The sequence below is a fragment of the Rhinolophus sinicus genome, chromosome 1 (assembly GCF_057876585.1).
Source record: "Rhinolophus sinicus isolate RSI-liver-muscle chromosome 1, RSI-T2T, whole genome shotgun sequence".
NCBI classification, from domain to species: Eukaryota; Metazoa; Chordata; class Mammalia; order Chiroptera; family Rhinolophidae; genus Rhinolophus; species Rhinolophus sinicus.
In genome coordinates, this window is record NC_142501.1 from 124517817 (window position 1) to 124536634 (window position 18818).

The following is an 18818-nucleotide window of genomic DNA, read 5'->3' on the forward strand; positions in this document are numbered from 1 at the left end:
CAATATAGGCTGCTCCCTGTTTTAGCTTTTTCTTGGTGCATTCTAACTAAAATACAATTGTTTTCTGCACTATAGGGAAGATGGGGCCTTAAAGAATCTACTGTGATGTGTGTTTATACTGTGATATCAGGAATCAGTTATAGAAATAGGTGTTTTCTGGTCATTCCTCCCAGCCTCAAGGAGTCCAGGCACTTATCATGAACCCCAACAAGGGAGTACAGCAGACCTTTTGGTAGCATGGGCTCTGCAGTCAAACTGCCGGATTGCAAACCCTGGGATCCCCCTGGCATTTGTGTATCCATGGGTTTGTTACTTGAGCTGTCAAGGCCTCATTTTCCTCGTCTGTAACGTGGGGATGATAATAATGTCTACCTCGATCAGGCTGTTAAGAGGAATAAATGATGCTGCCTGTGAAAATGTTCAACATAAATCCTGAGACAAAGTATATACTCATTAAATGACATCTGTTCTTGCTACTAAATGGTGTAGTGAAGGAGTAGAGATATCACAGGGTGAGCCCAAATCATTTTGTTTCAAAATACTTTAAAATGTGACATGGGCACTAGGGATCAAGCAGCTCTAGGCAATAATTCATTGCCTTGCTGTAAAACTCCGTAATTCCCACAATGAACATAATAGTTAAAAATCTATTCCCATTCCCACCCCTCCCTTTTACACACGTACACTCTTACCCAGAAAGAGTAAAATAGTTCCTGGAGGAAAATTTTGCCTACGTGTCTTGGGCTACAATTTCTCATTCTTACTTCTGAACTGAACTTCCCTGAACAGCTTGGTGTGCATGAGTGCTGAACCACCTATTCAAGGCAGGAAAATAATCAGCCTTGGAATCCCACTGAGCTTTAGAAGTTAGCTTTAGGGCTTTCCCATTGCAGGATTGTCTGGTTGACAAGCATAAAGAGCCCAGAAGTTTCTCCTACCCACATATTCTCTCATTCCCCCATCTGTCCTGGGAGAGCCTAGCGCTATCTAGGATTTCCAGAATTAGAAAGAGCCATTGAGGATGTCATGTTTAAGGATAGGCAAGCTGCTGAGTAGTTATTTTCTTAACATCTTCCCATCCTTTGGCATCTACTCCAGGAAACGCCAGCCAGAACTCTCCAATTAGCTGCCATATGGATAGACTATGAGAAAACAATGTATAATCTATATCAGCTAAGTGCTCTGAAGAGTTGGTTTCATGGAAATAAAAAGATAACAAGAATATAGGTATGTCATGCTGTCCCCTTAAAAAGTTATCAGGCAAACTTGCACCACAGAGTCTATTTTTTCACAGCACAATTTTTTGTTCTGTTTAATGTGATTTAAAGGCCCACATTTCTACCTGATTGGTTTGGTCAGGAGTAAGAAACAGTTAACGCGCAGAATAGGAAAGTTCTCCATTCAGGAGAGGTACTTATGCTGTTGAAATTTCTGCAAAAGAAATCCAGAGGAGAATCAAAAAGACTGACCGAGGCAGTGAAATAATCATTGTGACCTTATTTTCCAAAGCCACACCCACAAGGTTAAGTGCCTCGTGTTCCCCTCGTTCATGGTCCTGGCTTCTAAGAGAAGCATGTTTGAGATAGATGACATGGGGCCATGCCAGGGTCCTCCACCCAGATGTAAGGTCACACCAAATGAAGGCTAGTGCCGTCCCTAATGGACTAGAGAAAAACATAGGGGCCAGTGAATTCATGCTGTGTTTGTGACCAGAAGTAGCATTAACAACAGTTGGCATAGTGCTTACAGCAAGACCTTGGGAAGCTTACACTGATAATGACTAAAAAGTTCTAGCTTTAAAATTCCCTCAGGGAATTTTTCACTTGTCTCGAGCAAATCTTACAGCTCTGGTTGTATAGGAATTTTGTGGACTTATCTGGAGAGAAGCTTTGCTGTGAAGCAGTAGATGTCTGATAAAACATTTTATGCCACTGTCCAATTTCAGTTGTCCCTCCATGATCTCAATGCTTAGTCCTGTGGAGACAGTATAGGGTTTGCCATCTGCCCTGCTGTGTTACAGACACAGCATTAGAGACTTCATCTTCTCCATGGTCAGGTCACACAATGCTTGTCTTCCTTCAGCTAGAGGGGAGAAGTCTCTAAATTGTTACTATCTAACATGAACAAAAACAATGGCTTGAATTGTCTCTCCTTGAGGAAATAAGTGAGCTGCTATATTCACTAATGCAGATAGCTCTATCTATGTCAACAACAGATGAGAAAAAGTGCTCAGTTCCTAACATTTGAGGTGTTAGAGCAGATCTCAGCTCTCAACAAGGGTATTTGTTTCGTCTTGATGTTTTCTCCCTCTTCAGCATTTTCTTAACAAAAAGGATAGTCACCTACATGTACTTGGATTTGTTGATTTAAAGAGAATTTAAAATAACTTGGTTAGAAAAAAATGAGAGGATTATACCACAAAAGAAATCCAAGCAAAAGGCAGCCAAGGTACTTTCTGGGCTCTACACCCCAATTGTGAGTTTGAATCCCAGCTCCTCCCCTTCCTAACTGTGAACTTTGTCTAGCTAATCAATGTCTTGTTTCCTCATTTGCAAAATAATAGTGATGATGATGATAGCAATACCTTCTAGTTGGAGTGAGAATTCAGTATGGAAGCACATGTAAAGAATTTAGAACAATGACTAACATATACTAGGGGATGGTTTGTGGTTTAAGAAAGCCTCATACATAATACTACTTTCCCTACCCAAGTTCTGAGCAAATTAAGAGGTAAACAAAAGAGTAAGAGAGAAAGAGACTAAAATATCAGCCTGCTTCCCGATAAAGCCAATGCTAAAATATAGCTTAAGGTTAGGGCAACAGTGGGTGGCACCCCAGAATGAGGCTAACTTTCTCACCATTTCCAGACACATGTGGACCCCTGTAGGCCTCTCATCCCAATATGGGGGAGGGGGGACAGAGAGAAAGAGAGAGAATGAGACAGGGGAGGGAGGAATACGGCAGAGAGAGAGAATTGGGCAGGCCCTGGAAAGGACAAGGGGTGAGGGAGAGGCTTGGGGAAAACTCTTCCTTCTGGAAAATCAAAGGCAGAAGTGCCTCCCTGCCAAGTAATCATTCCTTGTGAGCAAATGCAATTAAACTGTGGACATTCCATGCTTAACCCACATCATTATGTAGTTGACCTGGGGCACAGAAGGCCCCTGACAAATGTTTCCAAAGGGACAAAGGAGGAACTGCTATGTGTTTTGCTGTTTGTTTTTATTAAAAATCACCTACAAGGAGGGGCCGGCCCTGTGGCTCAGGCGGTTGGAGCTCCATGCTCCTAACTCCGAAGGCTGCTGGTTTGATTCCCACATGGGCCAGTGGGCTCTCAACCACAAGGTTGCCAGTTCAGTTCCTCGACTCCCGCAAGGGATGGTGGGCAGTGCCCCCTGCAACTAGCAATGGCAACTGGACCTGGAGCTGAGCTGCGCCCTCCACAACTAAGACTGAAAGGACAACAATTTGAAGCTGAACTGCACCCTCCACAACTAAGATTAAAAGGACAACAACTAGACTTGGAAAAAGTCCTGGAAGTACACACTGTTCCCCAATAAAGTCCTGTTTCCCTTCCCCAATAAAAATCTAAAAAAAAGAAAAAGAAAGAAAAAAAAATCACCTACAAGGAGATTACAAATAACTTGCCACCCCTTCTGTGAAACTTCCTGACAATCCTGGCCTTTATTTTCACTCTCTGCTCAACTCCCAAAGCAGGCATCTGTAGCGCTCACTTGGCCCTGAGCTCCTGCAACCTGTACTGATTTTAGATACCTGTTGTTTCTCTCCGAATAACATATCCCTCCATGCTCCTCAGTGCCCTGTTCCTTGTGGGTTTCACACCATTTTTCCCAATTTTGAAGTATGTCCTGCTCCATGCAGCCAGCAGAGAGGAACAATGGGTGTGTCTTGGAGAGATCAGAGCAGAAGTGGAGGCCCACTCATGGGTCTTTCTGGCTCATACCCTCTCCACTCTTCAGAGAAGAGTGCTTCTACCCCCAAAATGGGTGAATTTGCTATGTAATTCAATTTAACAAACAACACAAACTAGAGGTTAAGGAGAATGAGGTGGGCCCACTCCCCCCAACCCTTTCCTGGGTGGGCTAAGTTCCTCTGGGGGCGGCCACACTCTGCCCGGCAGCCGTCCCCTGGGGCTCTCTCCCTCCACTCTGGGTGATGCTCCCTCCTCCTGCTCCTTCAGACCTAGGGAAGGAAGGTGTCCCCTTCATACTGCAGCCTGCCTTGTGGCCTGTTGGGAACCCTGCCCACCTCCATGGAAATGCAACAGTCCCTTTGTTAAGCTCCCCTCAGTTACCATCTGGGTGCCATCTCTTTTTACCCCAGACCCTTCCTGAACAACATCAGGCAGCTGGCCCAGGAGCATTTGTCCTTGTTTAAAATGACGTTTGAGTCGTCCTTGGATGATGGCTCTGAGCCTGTGAGCTGCCCAGTCCAAGGTATGGGGCCTTTATGCAGGAGGCAGCCATGCCCCAGCTCTGTCCTGAGGCCCTCTGGGTCCCCACTGTTGGAATGGGGGACAAGGCTTTTATTCTAGCACATCCACTTCTAGAAAAGAGGCTAAAAACAGAGGGGTGGTTGCAGAGCCAATAAGGTGATGTGTGAAAATGCTCTCAGGAAAGCAGGAAAGTTGGAAAATCCGATGATAGCAAATCATCAAGTGGATATTCTCCTTCATGGAGTAGGCAAATAAGGAAGAAAGGGAGGGGCAGGGGCTAAGAAATGAAATGTGCCAGAAAGGGACGATGGGAGATTTATTTTTCCAAAGAACTAGAGCTTTGCTGACTAGATTATTTTTTAAATATGTACCGGTGTTGCGTTTCTGCGAGGGGCTAGTCTTTGCTAGGCACAGAGGACATGAAGATGAACAATAAACACAATCTACCCCCCCAAGGGGCTGGAAACCTAGTACAGTGGTTTTAAACCTTGTCTTTGTCCCCATATATAGGAACCTGTAGAATGACCCATACTCCCAGGTGCTCCAAATCTGTCCCCTCTTTTCTGGTCCCCACTGAGAATCACGTATTCCATCGCACATACACACTTACCTGGAATGCTTGGCAGAGGTGATAAATGCCACATCACACAGGTAAATGTGGCCCCACAGGCACTGAAGAGGAAGCAGGAGATAAGTTCAAGCCAGACCTTGAATAAGGAGTGTGATAAGGTGGTAGAGGACGAGCATTCCAGACCTGGGGGTAGAGAGGGGGCTGGAGGGAGCATGAGGAAAAGCAGAGAACTGAAGAGTGAAGGCCACCTGGCCATCCTGGAAGAGCAGGTGTCCTCATGGCTCATGCAGGGAAGGCTGCCGGATTTAGCAAAGAAGAAGAACAAATTTCCCCCCGGATTGCTAGGGCAGACATATTGAAAAAATGATTCTTTGTTTATGTGAAATTCGAATTTTACTGGACTGCCTGTACTTTACCTGGCACACCTGGCCACTCGAAGGAGCATGTCCCCGCCCGCCTCACAGCCTCTGGGCAATGGCACGGGAGGAAGCTCAACACACAGGCCTTACGGAGTTCTGGTTGGTCAATCTCGGGAAATTTTCCTGATTTTCTGTTTTTGTTTAAAAATGATTACTAGCTAAAATGGAAAGCATTACCAAAGTGGATATTTCAAACTGCTTGGGGGTGAAACTGTACTACAAGTCTTGCTGTACCAAGTACTGGGGACTATCAGGAAAAAGAAATGCTGAGGATGCTACACAGGAAGCATGGAAGTTTCCACCCTGCAAAGGGAGCGCTGAGGACGCCAGAAGCAGGCTTTTGACTCTCTTGCCCTCTAGCGGCCAAATGCCTGAACAAGGACTTGAGTTCCTACTGGTTACAGTCTCAGCCCCTGGAGTCCTCCATTGCTCTAACTCTGCAGTAAGTGATGTAATTAAGAAAGATGGAGGAAGGGGCAGGGGCAGGCAGATCCTAAGCCCCAAAGCCAGCCTGAGAGGGGCTTGGATCCAAAGAAGAGGCGTAGAGCACTGTGCTGCTGTCCTGCAGCTTCTTCTTCGTGATGCTCCTGGGCGAGTCTTGAAGACTCTAGGGACTGAATCTCCCCAAGATTGCCTTCATTTCATTCATTTATCCACCAGATATTTCCAGAGTGTCTGCTATGGGCCAGGCACTGTGCTCGGGCACTGGGCATAACATCTGACCCCTTTCACTATGACTTAGAATTAAACCAAAAAGTTTGCAGACTTCTAGATATTGCACCCAAGGCAAATTGAACACACCGCTGGGCATAGGAATTTTAAAATTGTAAAAGGGTCTCCCTGAGTAACACATTTTTAGTTGAATTCTAATTTTTCTACCACATCCTTTTTTTATAACTTATACGTATAGCTTCTTTTTTGATAAATGGTCATTAGACATTTTGACAATTATTTATAACTTGACACACAGCATGTGACACAAAACTAATGCTCTGTGATGTGTCTAGAGCTATCCCTAACTTTATGAAAAAAGAAGGTTTGGGCAGAATGTTGAATTTTGTCCCTCTGCCTAGAATACGCAATGCTGAGTTAATGGCATTGAAAGAATGTACCGACAGAATTCTGTTAGAGCAATGAAGTTGTTTTGGAAATAGCTGGGTCTATTTGTGGTGGTACTGACTAAACTAAATCAGTGTAACAACCTAGGTGGGATATTGATGGATCACGCAAGTTTGTTCAGCTGTACGGGTCCATCTTCCCAACTTCCGCTACCCTACGTTCAATCAATCTCTACAGCATGGCAATTTTACTTCCTAGTAATTTCTCACCTCTGCGTAGTTTTTTGTTCTTTTTTTTTTTTTAACTTACTACCCCCCTAGGTTCAGATTCTGACATCTTTGTTCCTGAACTATTGTAATAGACACTTCAGTGTAGTCCCTTTTCCTGCTTCTGTCAAATCCATTCTCCACACAGATTTATCTAAAACACAGATCTGATTGTGTCATGGTTGTTTTTATCCTGCACTTGGCTGCACAGTGCTGACAGGATAAAGGTCAAGCTTTTTGTGCATGGAATGCGTGGGACCACCACCTGTCCAGCCACATTCACCATCACCCCATCCTCCTTCCCAACGTGTCCCTGCTACGGTCCTGTGGGCGCTCTGAACTGGTTTGTGGGTCTGTTAAATGAATATCCAAACATCTAAAAGTACTTTGATGCTGCATTGTTTGTGAGTTTTCTCCTTTGGTAAACTAGGTAGCCCTGAGGTGACAAAATCTCATTTTAAACATGTTATGAATCTGTACTGGCTGTGTTTTAAGAGTCCTATTATCAGTGAATGTGTTTATCAGATTCCAGAGGCTTCCTGTCCTGTCCATCCCCACCCCTCAGCTGTGTAGAATTCTCTGGCTAATTCTCTTTGAGAGTTCATTGGATTTTGACTTTAACAAAAGAGTAGAAATGCTTTAGTTACAAAGGCTTGTTCTTCCTTTTTTTTTTGGAAAGGTTATTGATGGGGTAAGGGAACCCCAGTCTTTCTAATTGGGGGAGCAAGATCTTCCCCCAGCAGATGCTTCCTACAATGACTAAGGTTTTATGTATTCTAATTTTTCCAACCAGTCTTTCAAGCCTAATACCACTGAGCATGTCTCATCCAAATCGATTCTTGATATTACTATTATGTTTAGATGACTGAGGTAACTGCATTTTATTTTCATTTGGAGCACAGTAAACATTGGAAAAAAGTGCCCAAATACATTCCTTGTGACGTAGAAAGGGAATAGCTCCCAATATCACTGCATAGGAGTGAGCTGAAGAATGCTAAGGCATCCTGCTGACCTGTGTAGAAACGTCACTTTCTACCCAACAGTTTTAGTCCCAGGTCTGGGTCTCTCAGGAATCATGTCCAACATGGGATAACAATGGTTTATCATGTTATGACCCAGACTGATAGAAGTGTGTATTACAGTCTGTTAATTCACTTACCACACTTACGTGGCACTTCCAATATGCCATGCATTGTTCTCCTTTTAACCTCACTACAACCCTACTAGGTAGGTACTGTTATTATTTCCAGTTTATAGGTAGAAAAACTACAGTACCTGACCTAAGTTTGCACAGCAGGTAAGTAAGTGGTGGAGCGACTCAGGCTGGCACTAAGTGTGTGCTCTCTCCATGTTGATGTGCCTACAGGAATATTAGCAGCGCAAGGTGGCTACAACTGTGGTTCCCCTTGTGTTAGAGTTCAGTGTGTACTGTGCTCAGCCTCTGTGCAAAGGTGAGACCTCAAAAAAATGAGTCTGTTGCCTGGTGTGTGTAGTCAGTGTGCACACTGAAAGAAGAACTTGGGGAGTAGAGTGCAGCATAGCTAGCTCTCTACACCCTTCCATTAGGACAGTTGGGGCAGCTGTTTAGAGAGGGAGGAGACCCCAGCATGCATTATCTGGCTTTACTGATCTGAAACTGGGTTGTCCGGAAAAGCTGTCATAGGATAACTGGGATATCACGTTATAACTGAGAAGAGTCTCAGAGTTTATCTAGCCTAAAGCCTTCGTTTTACAGAAGAGAAACCCTGGGGACAAAATAACCACTTGATCACAAAGCTTAAGAGTGAGCCAGAGGCTGCTTCTGCAGTAAGCTGAGAACCTGAGTAAAACAGCACTTTGTGAATTACAGCACTTTGTGAATTACTCGTTTTCTGCCTCTGTTCCCTTGTCTTTGGATTTTACTTCCCCGGGTCACATTTGTTCTTTATTTTTTCTTCCTATTGGATAAACGCAGGTGCTGGTGTGATTGTCTACATGGTTTCCATAGCATACCGACTCAAACTAGTGTATAATGGATGAGTTTAACTTGGGAGAACATTTAAGCCAGGGTGGGCAGGTTGCAGGTCACTTGCTCTTGTGAGTGACTATGGAGAACGTGGGAAGGGCTAGCCGGGGGAGTTGTCTGTGACTCCGTAGCATTTATCACAGCTCCTAACTAATTGCCCTGCTGCTCCTCTCCCCTCACACCCCCACATTCAATTCAGCCTCCATTGTGCCAATAAAATCTTTTTTCTAAATCGTAGATTTGGCCTATTCATTCCCCATTGGTTGCCTACTGGATACAATTTAAATTCCTTATTTGAAATACAAGAATCCTCAAAATTGGCCTTACGTATTTTATCAATTTTCTGCCAATCCCACCCCACCATTAATTTTTTAAAAATCTTTACTTTCTGCCACAATTTGCTACCCCCACCATCACCCCTGCACTCCCCACCACACACACCACATTCATACTCTGCAGGCATGGCTAGTGCCCTTGGGGTTCCCTGGGTTGACAAGCTCTTTCCCCAGTGAGTCACCTGGTGACACTCTATTCTTAGAGACCACATGTCACCTTCTCTCCCAAGGCGTTCCTGTTCTTGACCAATGTGGTTATCCTTCTTCCTTGGTCTTTGTTTATATCTCTATTAGAACTCTTCTTTCTCTAAGTGGACATTGGCAGTTTCTACTTAGTCTACCTGGTTTCATTATTCCTTCATTGATCCCAACATACAAAAAGCATTTACTCCGTGTCTTGCCATGCCAAGGGCTATGGTAAAAGCAGGGGGTTTCTATTCTTATTTCTTTGAGAGCTCACCATTTCATGAGAGAGACTCACATATAAGCAAATAAATACTGCACAATGTGATAAATGTTCACAAATCTATGGCTTGTCTGACCAATTCCAGCATCCTTAGCATCCACCAATGGCAAATTAGAGCTCAATAATTTTCTGAATAAATGAAGGTGTGACTGAACGATGGGACAGATGGATTAGCCATCTTTAGCCTTAACCTGTACTCCAGGCTGCAGTGTCTTATGAGGCAATTTTAAGAGTTACATGATGTCGTGCGGGAGACCCTCCTCGCTGCCCCATTTGTCATGCGGGAGACCCTGCTCTCTGCGCCATTTGTCAGGCGGGGCGGCCTGCGGGGTCTCTGCTCCCGCTCCCCACACAAGAACGCAGGATATGATGAAGCCAAAAAGGAACACCCACGGAGCCATAGGTAGGGGAGCCATACCACCACAGTCTCACTAGAGGCTGGGTTCACCGGACCTGCGACTTGCTGGCCACCTTTCCGCCAACCAACCGACAGACGACTCTCCTCCACTCTCTCGACTCTATTCCTCCCCTCTCTTCCGCTCTCCTCGGCTCTCCTCTTCCGCTCTCCTCGGCTCTGCTCGGCTCCTAGGCAGTCCTCGGCAGTCCTCGGCTCTCCTCCGCAGCCGCAGCAGTTATACCACCGGCCAATCGGCTAACCAGCCACAGCCGACAGCCAATCAGCCACAGCCGAGCCAGCACTTTTCCACCTGAGGCCGAGAGCCTGTAAACTACTCTCTGGGGCTCTGTCCCCACACATGAACAAAACATTTTACTTTTAAAAACTAGTTTTGTATGCATTTTACTGTATGTAAGAAAATATATAATTATTTATCAAACCCATACTTTTAACAATAATGAAAAGCTTAATCTTCTTCAGTGAGTCAATATAAAGTCAATACTAATATACTAATATAATGTACCATTTCGATGACAGAAAACAAATTGCTGAAGTTTGAGAAATACTGACCAAAACAAAGTAATTCCCATTGTTTCTTAGATTTTATTCTTTTCCTGAATCCAGTCTCCATAAATTTACCTTTCGAATTTTTGGACCCTCTTTAAATGAATCATTTTACTGCAAAAACTTGCTACCAAGGGCAATTTTTAACTAATTTAAATCTTTTAAAAGATAAGACAAAGAACATTGTGTGTGTTCTGAAGATGAACCAAACCACATTTATTATTTACTTCAGTTACAGAAGTGATTCTGTAAACTCTCCACTTGAATGTTCTGATTTTCACAGGTCATGACCTGTTTAGATGACAAGGAATAGACCTACCCATGGGTTGGGTTGTTATTTATATGAGGAAGTAGGAAGAATAGAAAATGGCTTTCCCAGGCCTGAGCAGTTGGACATGGTTCTTTGACATTTAGGATACAACACGAATTATGTAAGGATGACAGCAACTGTCTTTGTCCCTCATTCAGATGTTCCTCCTCCCTCTCCCCTCCCCCTCCCCTCCCCCCTCCCCCTCCCCCCCTCAACTTTTGATTGCTAATGTCTAATGTCTCCTGTTTGTGGGTCTCAGCTTTTGTTCACCATACTGCCTGTATTTGGAGTGACCAACTGAACCTAGTTTTCCCAGGATTTGCCCAGTTTTAGCACCAAAATATCTGCATCCTGGGAACACACAAAGTCCTGGGCAAACCAAGGGATGCTGGTCACCCCTTACCTGCATGCCTTTTCCATACATATCATACTGAAATTCTGGAAGAAAGAAGAAGGAAGTTCTGACTGGGTCTCTTAGCCTTCTCCAGCCCAGAACACCTGAGTTCTCCCACTTCCAAGCTGATCGCCACTGACCAGTACAAGGTCAGGCCTGGGGGAGGCACGGAGAAGCTTTTCCAGCACCTTGCTCAGAAGGGGCTTGTGAGCAGGACAAGCCTGGAAATATCAGTTCCTCTCTGGCCTGTTGTATCACTTTGTACACCAGTTTATCACTTACCAAGGTCTTGGGGTTCTTACACACATCGGGTGGGTGCACATGTGGCGGAGCTGGTAGAAACTACTTGTCATCCTTTTCATTTTTATGAATTCAGTCATGTTACACAGATTAGATTCCTAATATGTTAGGGGCCCAACCTCTAATGAAATCTTATCGCACACAACCTTGTCCAGTCAAGAAACTGTTAAGTTTGCAAAAGGGTATCCCCCTTTTAAAGCAAAATAGCATAATCAGGGAAATGACAGATTTTAAGCTCTAGTCACACGTGGAGACAAACATAAAATTCCCAGTGCCTGAAAGTCAGAGAAGCTGAGCCATAGAATCGTTGGTCGATTCCGGGTAGAGCGATCTTCTACCTCCCCAATTTCAGCACTCCCCCATTTCCACACACACACACACACACACACACACACACACACACACACACACACACACACACGGCTCCAGAAATTAGGTCATTCATGAATAAAATTGTTTTTCCCCTCTGCAAGGAACAGAATCCCCTCCCTTGAAATTCTGTGGACTGGAGTGGAGAGAGAAAAATGAACTCACTGTAGAAATACCTAAGTTCTGAAGCACATGACTAGTTTTCAAGAATTGACTATCAAACTATAGGGTGCGAGGGCGTGATGGGGAAGTTGGAGAGTCGAGGTTCCAGGCTGGACGGTGCTGATACAACTCCCCGCGCCCTTGGAGCTCCCCGCGCTCTTGGAATTCCCCCGAGTCCTCGGAGTCCCCGCGCCCAAGAAGCCCCTGCGTCCTCAGAGTCCCTGCACCCAAGGACCTCCCGCGTCGTCGCTGCGCCCAAAGCGGTGCGCTCCGGGTGCAGGGTGAACACCGCCTGCCTGGCGCCTTCTCCGGTTCACTGTGCACAGCCGTGAGCCTCCAGGGGGTGAAATGGCCCGCGATGCATTTGCACTGGCCCTTCCATTCTCTGTGGTCTGTGTCTCTCAGAAATAACGTTTGTGTTTATTAATCACTAAGGCTAAGAACTGATGAAAAATGAAAAAAAAAAAACAAAAAAAAACACCTAGATGTATCATTGAAAGGAAGTCCATTTTGGAGTTTATTTGGCAGAGAAGCGTATAGAGGCCATCAGTCCAGTAGCAAATGAGTTTTTCGAGCCTGGGTAGGGAAGGTGAGGAACTTTTGAGTTCTAGGGGTGGGGCAGAAGAGAGCAAAACCTCAAGGGAGGGAGCAATAAGAAAAATCCCGCCCCACTTCAGGACCCTAGGAGGCTTGGCATAGACCTCTCTGCTGGACCAAGGTCACCCTGGAGGGCTTGACTCTCATAGCTAGGAAATCCCACCTCTGTGCTGCACCCCACCACCACTACCAGCAGCCTTCGAAGCCATGCCTGCACCTCACAAGCTCTTTCCCCCATCTGACCAAATGCAGGCTCCTGTCGGTTATCACTTCCTCAGGGAAGTCCTGCACCCCTGGGATCCATGGTATCACAGGACCAGCACACGGGCCAGCACACACCACACACAGCACACACAGGTCTCCGTGAGCAGAGAGGGCTCTAACGCCTGATGCTGCATGGCTTGTACAGCAACGCCTGCCAAATAGTACCAGACCCAGTTCTGTGGTTGAGGAGAGAATAGGTACACTCTCTCCTTTACCTACCCTGACTTTATTCTCCATTTCAGTGTAGCAAAAGGAATTAGAATAATTGAGGGATCCCCTAGGGCAGTTGTGAGAAAGGAGGATAAAAGATGCTAAGTATTCAGCAAGTGTAACAGAGTGAGGCTGACTAGGGAACCAGAGACATGGGGGCCTGTCTCTAAGGAACTCTCCAGACTTCAGTTTGCTCATCTGCAAAATGGGGGAGGGCAGTCAGGAGATGGGGACCACATGATCCCAATTTGCTGCCTCTGTGATTTGTTCCCCAGCGTTCTTGCCCCCCCCCCCCCATCCACAGCTCACTGCAGTTTTGAGGGAGGGCATGTGGACAAGGGCAGGACAGACTAGAAGAAGGCAGGGAAAGCCCTTTTCAGTGAGGCTGCACCAAATGCTCTCTATTGAAAGGGTTCAGAATGGCTCCACCGCGTAAAGCGAGGCAGCAAGCATGATGCCTGTAGCTGTGGAAGTTTTCACACTCTCTCGCGGATTCCATCCTGAGCCTTTAGGACTCTGTGGAACACGTCATGGTTTAGCTCACTCAGGCATAAAAATGGGTGAGCATGTACAAGTTGCAATTTTCACTTAAAAGTTGACACCTGGAATCCAGACTTGGTCTGCGGTGACCAGGAAGCAGGGCTGAGTGTTGGTTTCTCCACGATGTGTGGCACACATGGCAGCTTCCGTGTTTTGCAGACGTGGTCTTTGCTCTCCAGCATCTTCCAACTCAAAAGAGATAAAAAGAAACCCTGATAAAAATGAACATCAATGAATTCTCTTGGAAAGAAAGCAAATACGCTTAAAATATTAATACATTGGCTCTATGTGTAGTCCATATTTGTAACCGCAGGAGGAATTTGTATGGGGTGAGGAGGAAGGTGCCAAGACTTGAGTGGTGGGGAGCTCATGCCACCTCACTTCTTGGCTCGCAGGGTCTCCTTGGAGCCGCTGGGATTTTAAGGACAGCAAGTAAAAGCAGGAAGGTAGGTTACCTTCTGAGGAGAATGCTGGAGATATAAATGGTGACCTGATCACATGTATATATAAATGGTCCCTTCCTGGTCACACAGAAAGTTCTGTTATGATGGATGAATCAGACAGAATATCATACTGTGAAATTTGCATTTTCCAATGTAAAATTGTTGGTGCAGCTTGTCATACAGCTCTGGTGAGGTTCACACTTTTAATTAATGCTTCAGTTTCTCTTCTGAGTTCTACGTCAGGAAACTCAGCACTATTATGATCGTGTCACATTTGGAAACCTGATGAGACTAGGGCTTATCTTGGACTACACACGTAGGTGACCATCTGTGCTGGTTTGCCAGGAGCAGCAATGCTTTCTGCATCTTGTCTTACTGTAATTATTAATAGTGTCCCCTTTCCCTATCACCGGCACTCTGGTGTCCATTTAAGAATAAGGTCACCCTAGCCAGCTGACACACTGCTGGCAAAGCTAGGACTGAAAATCCTACCTTTCATTCACCAGATCATCCATTTAAGCAAATGTTTTCCCAGTTGTCCAAAGTCCTTTATGTCTGAGTTACAGGTGACATAGAGCAGTGTGTCCCTTAGACAGGTGACAACACATCAGGTGTAACACATCAAATAGGTGTAACACATCAAACATGAAACTTTTTTGTTTCGTTTGTTTTTCACTTCATTTTGCTTGTTTTCCTTTCATGGTGACCAATGCCTTTGAAAATTACATTTTATGACTTCAGCAAACATTAATTATTTCCTTGGAGTCATGATGTCAAGCTTTTTAAGACATCCTATTCTTCAGATAGAAAGTAAAAAAAAAAAAAAGGAAACTATATCAGGGTAATTCCACTTGTGCTTAGTTCTAGCAATGATTTCTCTCTTGAAAAACTTACATAAAGGAAGTTGACATGATTTCCACAGCCCTGCAATTAAATAGGCCTGACGAGAAGTTGTACGTGACAGTTTATGATTCTTGTGATTAATGTCCATCATGGTGGATGCCCCTTTAAGTTGCGTTATCAAAACCAATAATGACCCAGCCCTGTAATATGTTAGCTCTGTAAAATCACTATTTGCACTTACAGCTGTCTTTTATCCCATCACTTGTGTTTCCTTTTAAATGACACTTTTTTGTGTATTAACTCATTTTTGAGTCATGAATTGCCAACATATGGAGCCATTAACCAAGAAGTAGTCTCGCACCTTCCCTGGGTAACAGAAATTGAGTTGAAAATTGAGCCCCCGGTATCATTATTGTAGCTCTCTATATGACTGCAGGAAAATCAAATTTCAAATTCTTCCCGCTTCCCTTATGCCTTTCACAGCAAATTTCAAAGGATGGCAGTAGGCAGACTGGTTTATAATGGCAATTTTAAACGCAGCAATTACATTAAACAAAAAGCATGGTGTACTTCTAGGTCTAGCAGTATTTCTTCCAGAAAGAACATGTCCACAGTAACAGCAATGACAATAATAGTATTTTTTTCATGAAGATCTGAATTACTGAGCTTATGTAGATTGCAGAATTCAGTTACTGTTTTCCAGAGACCGCTCTCAGAGAAACTGATAACCAGAAAAAAGTTCTTAGTAAGATCTGTGTGCTTTGGGGAGAGATGTATAGTCAGTGTGATGATGGCATTAATAAAGAACCTCCTCAAATTGTTTTCAGTTCCTGTTCTCAAGGAGGAACAAATGGCTAGTAACTGGTCCAATAGAGGCTTTCCCCCCATAGACTGGTCAGAAAGTTGAACTATTCAAGAGAATATGTTTTGCTGTGATATATGTCTAGATTTTATGGTCCTTAAGGATTTATGTTAATTAGCTTCACTGGATATGCATTTTTCTTTTGCGCATTCCACATAGAGTTTTGCTTCCAGGAATATCTACAGAGGAGGCAGTCTGCTTTGCCTATGAGGGAAGGGAGGGTCCCAGCAGCTTGAACACGTGGTCAGCTGAAGGGGGTGCCTTGAGCTGCCTGGAAACTAACCAGGGTTCAGACCTAGTGGGAGAGCTGCCCCTGTTTTGCCCATCCCCAGATCAACAGGGCTCCCTGAAGTGCTGCTGTCACTTTCTAAACAGCCCCAGGAAAGTGTAATCTGCATCTAAAAATGGATTTTTTTCTACCTAGATTGAGCTACTCAGGAAAACCCACCCTTTCCCCCTCCTGATGGGGCAGGGTGCTATCTGTTGTAGGTACACTGTTGTCTCCTTTATCCTGGGGTTTACTGCTTCTGTGCTATGTCAAGTGACAGGTAGGAGCTGCTAGGGGCAGGCTCTTCACCAACCAAAGCAAGCTTGGTGTCAGAGCCCAAGGGCCAGGGACATATGGTTTAGACTGACACTCTGGGGTTGCAATCTCTCTCTCTCTCTCTCTCTCTCTCTCTCTCTCTCTCTCTCTCTCTCTCTCCCCCCCTCTCCTTCCCCCTCCCTCCTCAGTCTCCCCCTTCCATCCTTTCTGACATTAATAAATTGAAGACATATAAAACAGCTTTACAAAGATCAAGATAATCTGGACCTGGGGGCCTGAACACAGATCCTTCCTTCCTGAACATTTTGTACCTGAAGAAACAGTAAGGTTAAAACTAGATTCATCTAGCATTTGCCCTCAGGCCACCAGTACAGAAACTGTGTAAGATTAGTTCCTCCTTAAAGCAAGATTACCAGCAAATTCTGTTGCAAGATCATGGAGACCTTGAGTTATCTGCCCCGTCAACCCAACTGTATGTATTCATGGGGCAAGGTATGGCTTTACCTTTCTGGAAGATTCACCACAGGAGTTGAGGGGTTTCTTCTTCCCTTCTCAGTGTGAGTTTAGCTCACTCCCTGTCATGTCCACTTTACTTTTGGTCTATATCCTTTGTCCTTTTGGGGCTTCCGCATCTTTTTGTCCTAAATGTTTTGTCCCCCCACACTGCCAAAACACACAGGCGACTCAAAGTCATAATCTGGAGGATAGGTCAGCCATTGTTTTGCACGAATTCTTGATCTGAATTAATCTAAAACCTTGCCTGAATGGCCTGTGAACTGGGTGAAGGTATGGTCAGAAGCCTAACCATTATCCTTCCCCCACCCTTAAATGATGGGGCCCACTACGGATTAAAATACCATAATCTTCATGCTAGTGATTGTGCTACTTTTATTAGTAGATAGCTGAAATAGCAAAGCTAATGTTGCTTATATTATTTTCCCATCCTTTTTTGTGGACACTGTGCCTATTTTCACTTTCCAGGAAATTTGCCAGGTTTTCAAGGACTCGGTAAAGAGCAAAATAAATATTTGCAGGTAGTTTAAAAGGAAAATGAGTATGTTGGATATACCTCTGCTCATTCAAAGCAAAACATTTTAATTGCCTTCCAGATATCTTAAAGTAATTAAATTAACTTGAGAGATTCAGAAGTTTGATTTTACTAGTTTACTTGTCAGATTTGTGATCTGTGCCTGTGTTGGGGAAATGGGAGTCAAAGTGTAGGCAAATGAGTACATACCCTTTTTAAAGCCTAGTTTAAGTGATTGAAATGGACTGTGTCAAAAGTAAACAACCTTCATGTATGTCAGTCAGGCTCCCAATAGTGCCAGAAAGTGTTTATTTCACAATATACTGCATCTACTCTTAATCTTTTAAAGTGATTTCACTGAAATTTGGGATGTCCAGCACTTGGCTGTTTATGAATATGTGTATCAGCCTATTTGGAAGGCAGATTCGGTGTCTGAGGTTAGAGAGACCAGAAGGTTCCTGCACGGTGATATTGTGTGAAATGTCCACACCCCCCCCTCTTCCCTCCCCGCCCTAGCTGCGAAGTTTCAGCAGTTTGCAGCGGTGGAAACCGGCAGTGTGGGTCCCGGGGAGGAAGGGCCATCACCTGTTGTGGCCTCGGGAGCGCGGCTCGGGGTCGGCCCTGCGGCAGGGGCGCTGGCGGCTGGGAGCACTGCCCCCACTCCTTGGGGACCGGTCTGGCGGGAGGGCGGACGGACGGACGCCGGCACGGAGGCCCGGGGGCGGCCCGGCGTTGGAATGCAGTTTTCTTGGGCAAGAGAGACTTTGCACCAGAGTGCAGACTAGTTTGGGGTGGGGTTTCGCACCGTCCCCTCCTCCCCACCCCTGGGCCCCCTTCCAGGCGTTTTCTGGGAGCTTTCAGAACTGCGCTGGGAAGTTTAAGGAGAAGCGAGGCGCTTTTGCCGTAGGCAGGGACAATGGAAGAAAATGAAAGCCAGAAATGTGAGCCGTGCCTTCCTTACTCAGCAGACAGCAGACACATGCGGGGTAAGTTAACAGACTCATTCAAAGATGGAGTTGCAGTTAACGCGTGTCCCTCGCCGCTTGCTGCGTTTTATAACTGGAGACAGGGCGCAGGGCGAAGAAAAAGCGTAATTCTTGGGGTGGTGTGTTTTCAAAACTGAGTGGATGGTTGTGATTTCTTGGGGTTGACTTTATCTCTGGCACGATTTTCTTAAGCAGCCAAAAAAGTGGCGTGGCAATGTCCCATTTGTAGCCCAGTAAGTCACTAGGTGCTATATCTCTAGGCAATGACAAATATATCGTAAAAGCAGCTTTTACTACTCAGTGCTCGGGCCCCGGGAGAAAGCGGTTGTGTCTGTGAAGCTCTCTCTGGGAAGGCAGCGTTTCCATTCATTGGCTGGGGGATTCCATGAGACAAATGCATGGTGGATGCAAGTTTTGTAGTATTTTCGAGTT

At 45.1% G+C, this 18818-nt stretch overlaps 1 protein-coding gene across 24 annotated transcripts in view; it reads left to right on the top strand.

The window, feature by feature from the left end:
• The window catches only part of KIAA1217 (KIAA1217 ortholog), a 753165-nt gene that overhangs the window by 443066 nt on the left and 291281 nt on the right, over positions 1–18818 (top strand). For 3 of the 24 annotated variants that reach the window (XM_019754175.3, XM_019754177.3, XM_019754197.3), the window contains exon 1: positions 17915–18386. The exons of 15 other annotated variants lie outside the window; for them this stretch is intronic. In XM_019754175.3, coding sequence (XP_019609734.3) covers positions 18317–18386 — 70 coding nt within the window. In that variant the 5' untranslated portion in view covers positions 17915–18316. Of the gene's footprint in view, positions 1–17914; positions 18387–18818 lie in introns of those variants that run through there. 6 more of the 24 variants (XM_019754171.3, XM_019754182.3, XM_019754180.3 and 3 more) reach the window with 4 other exon arrangements.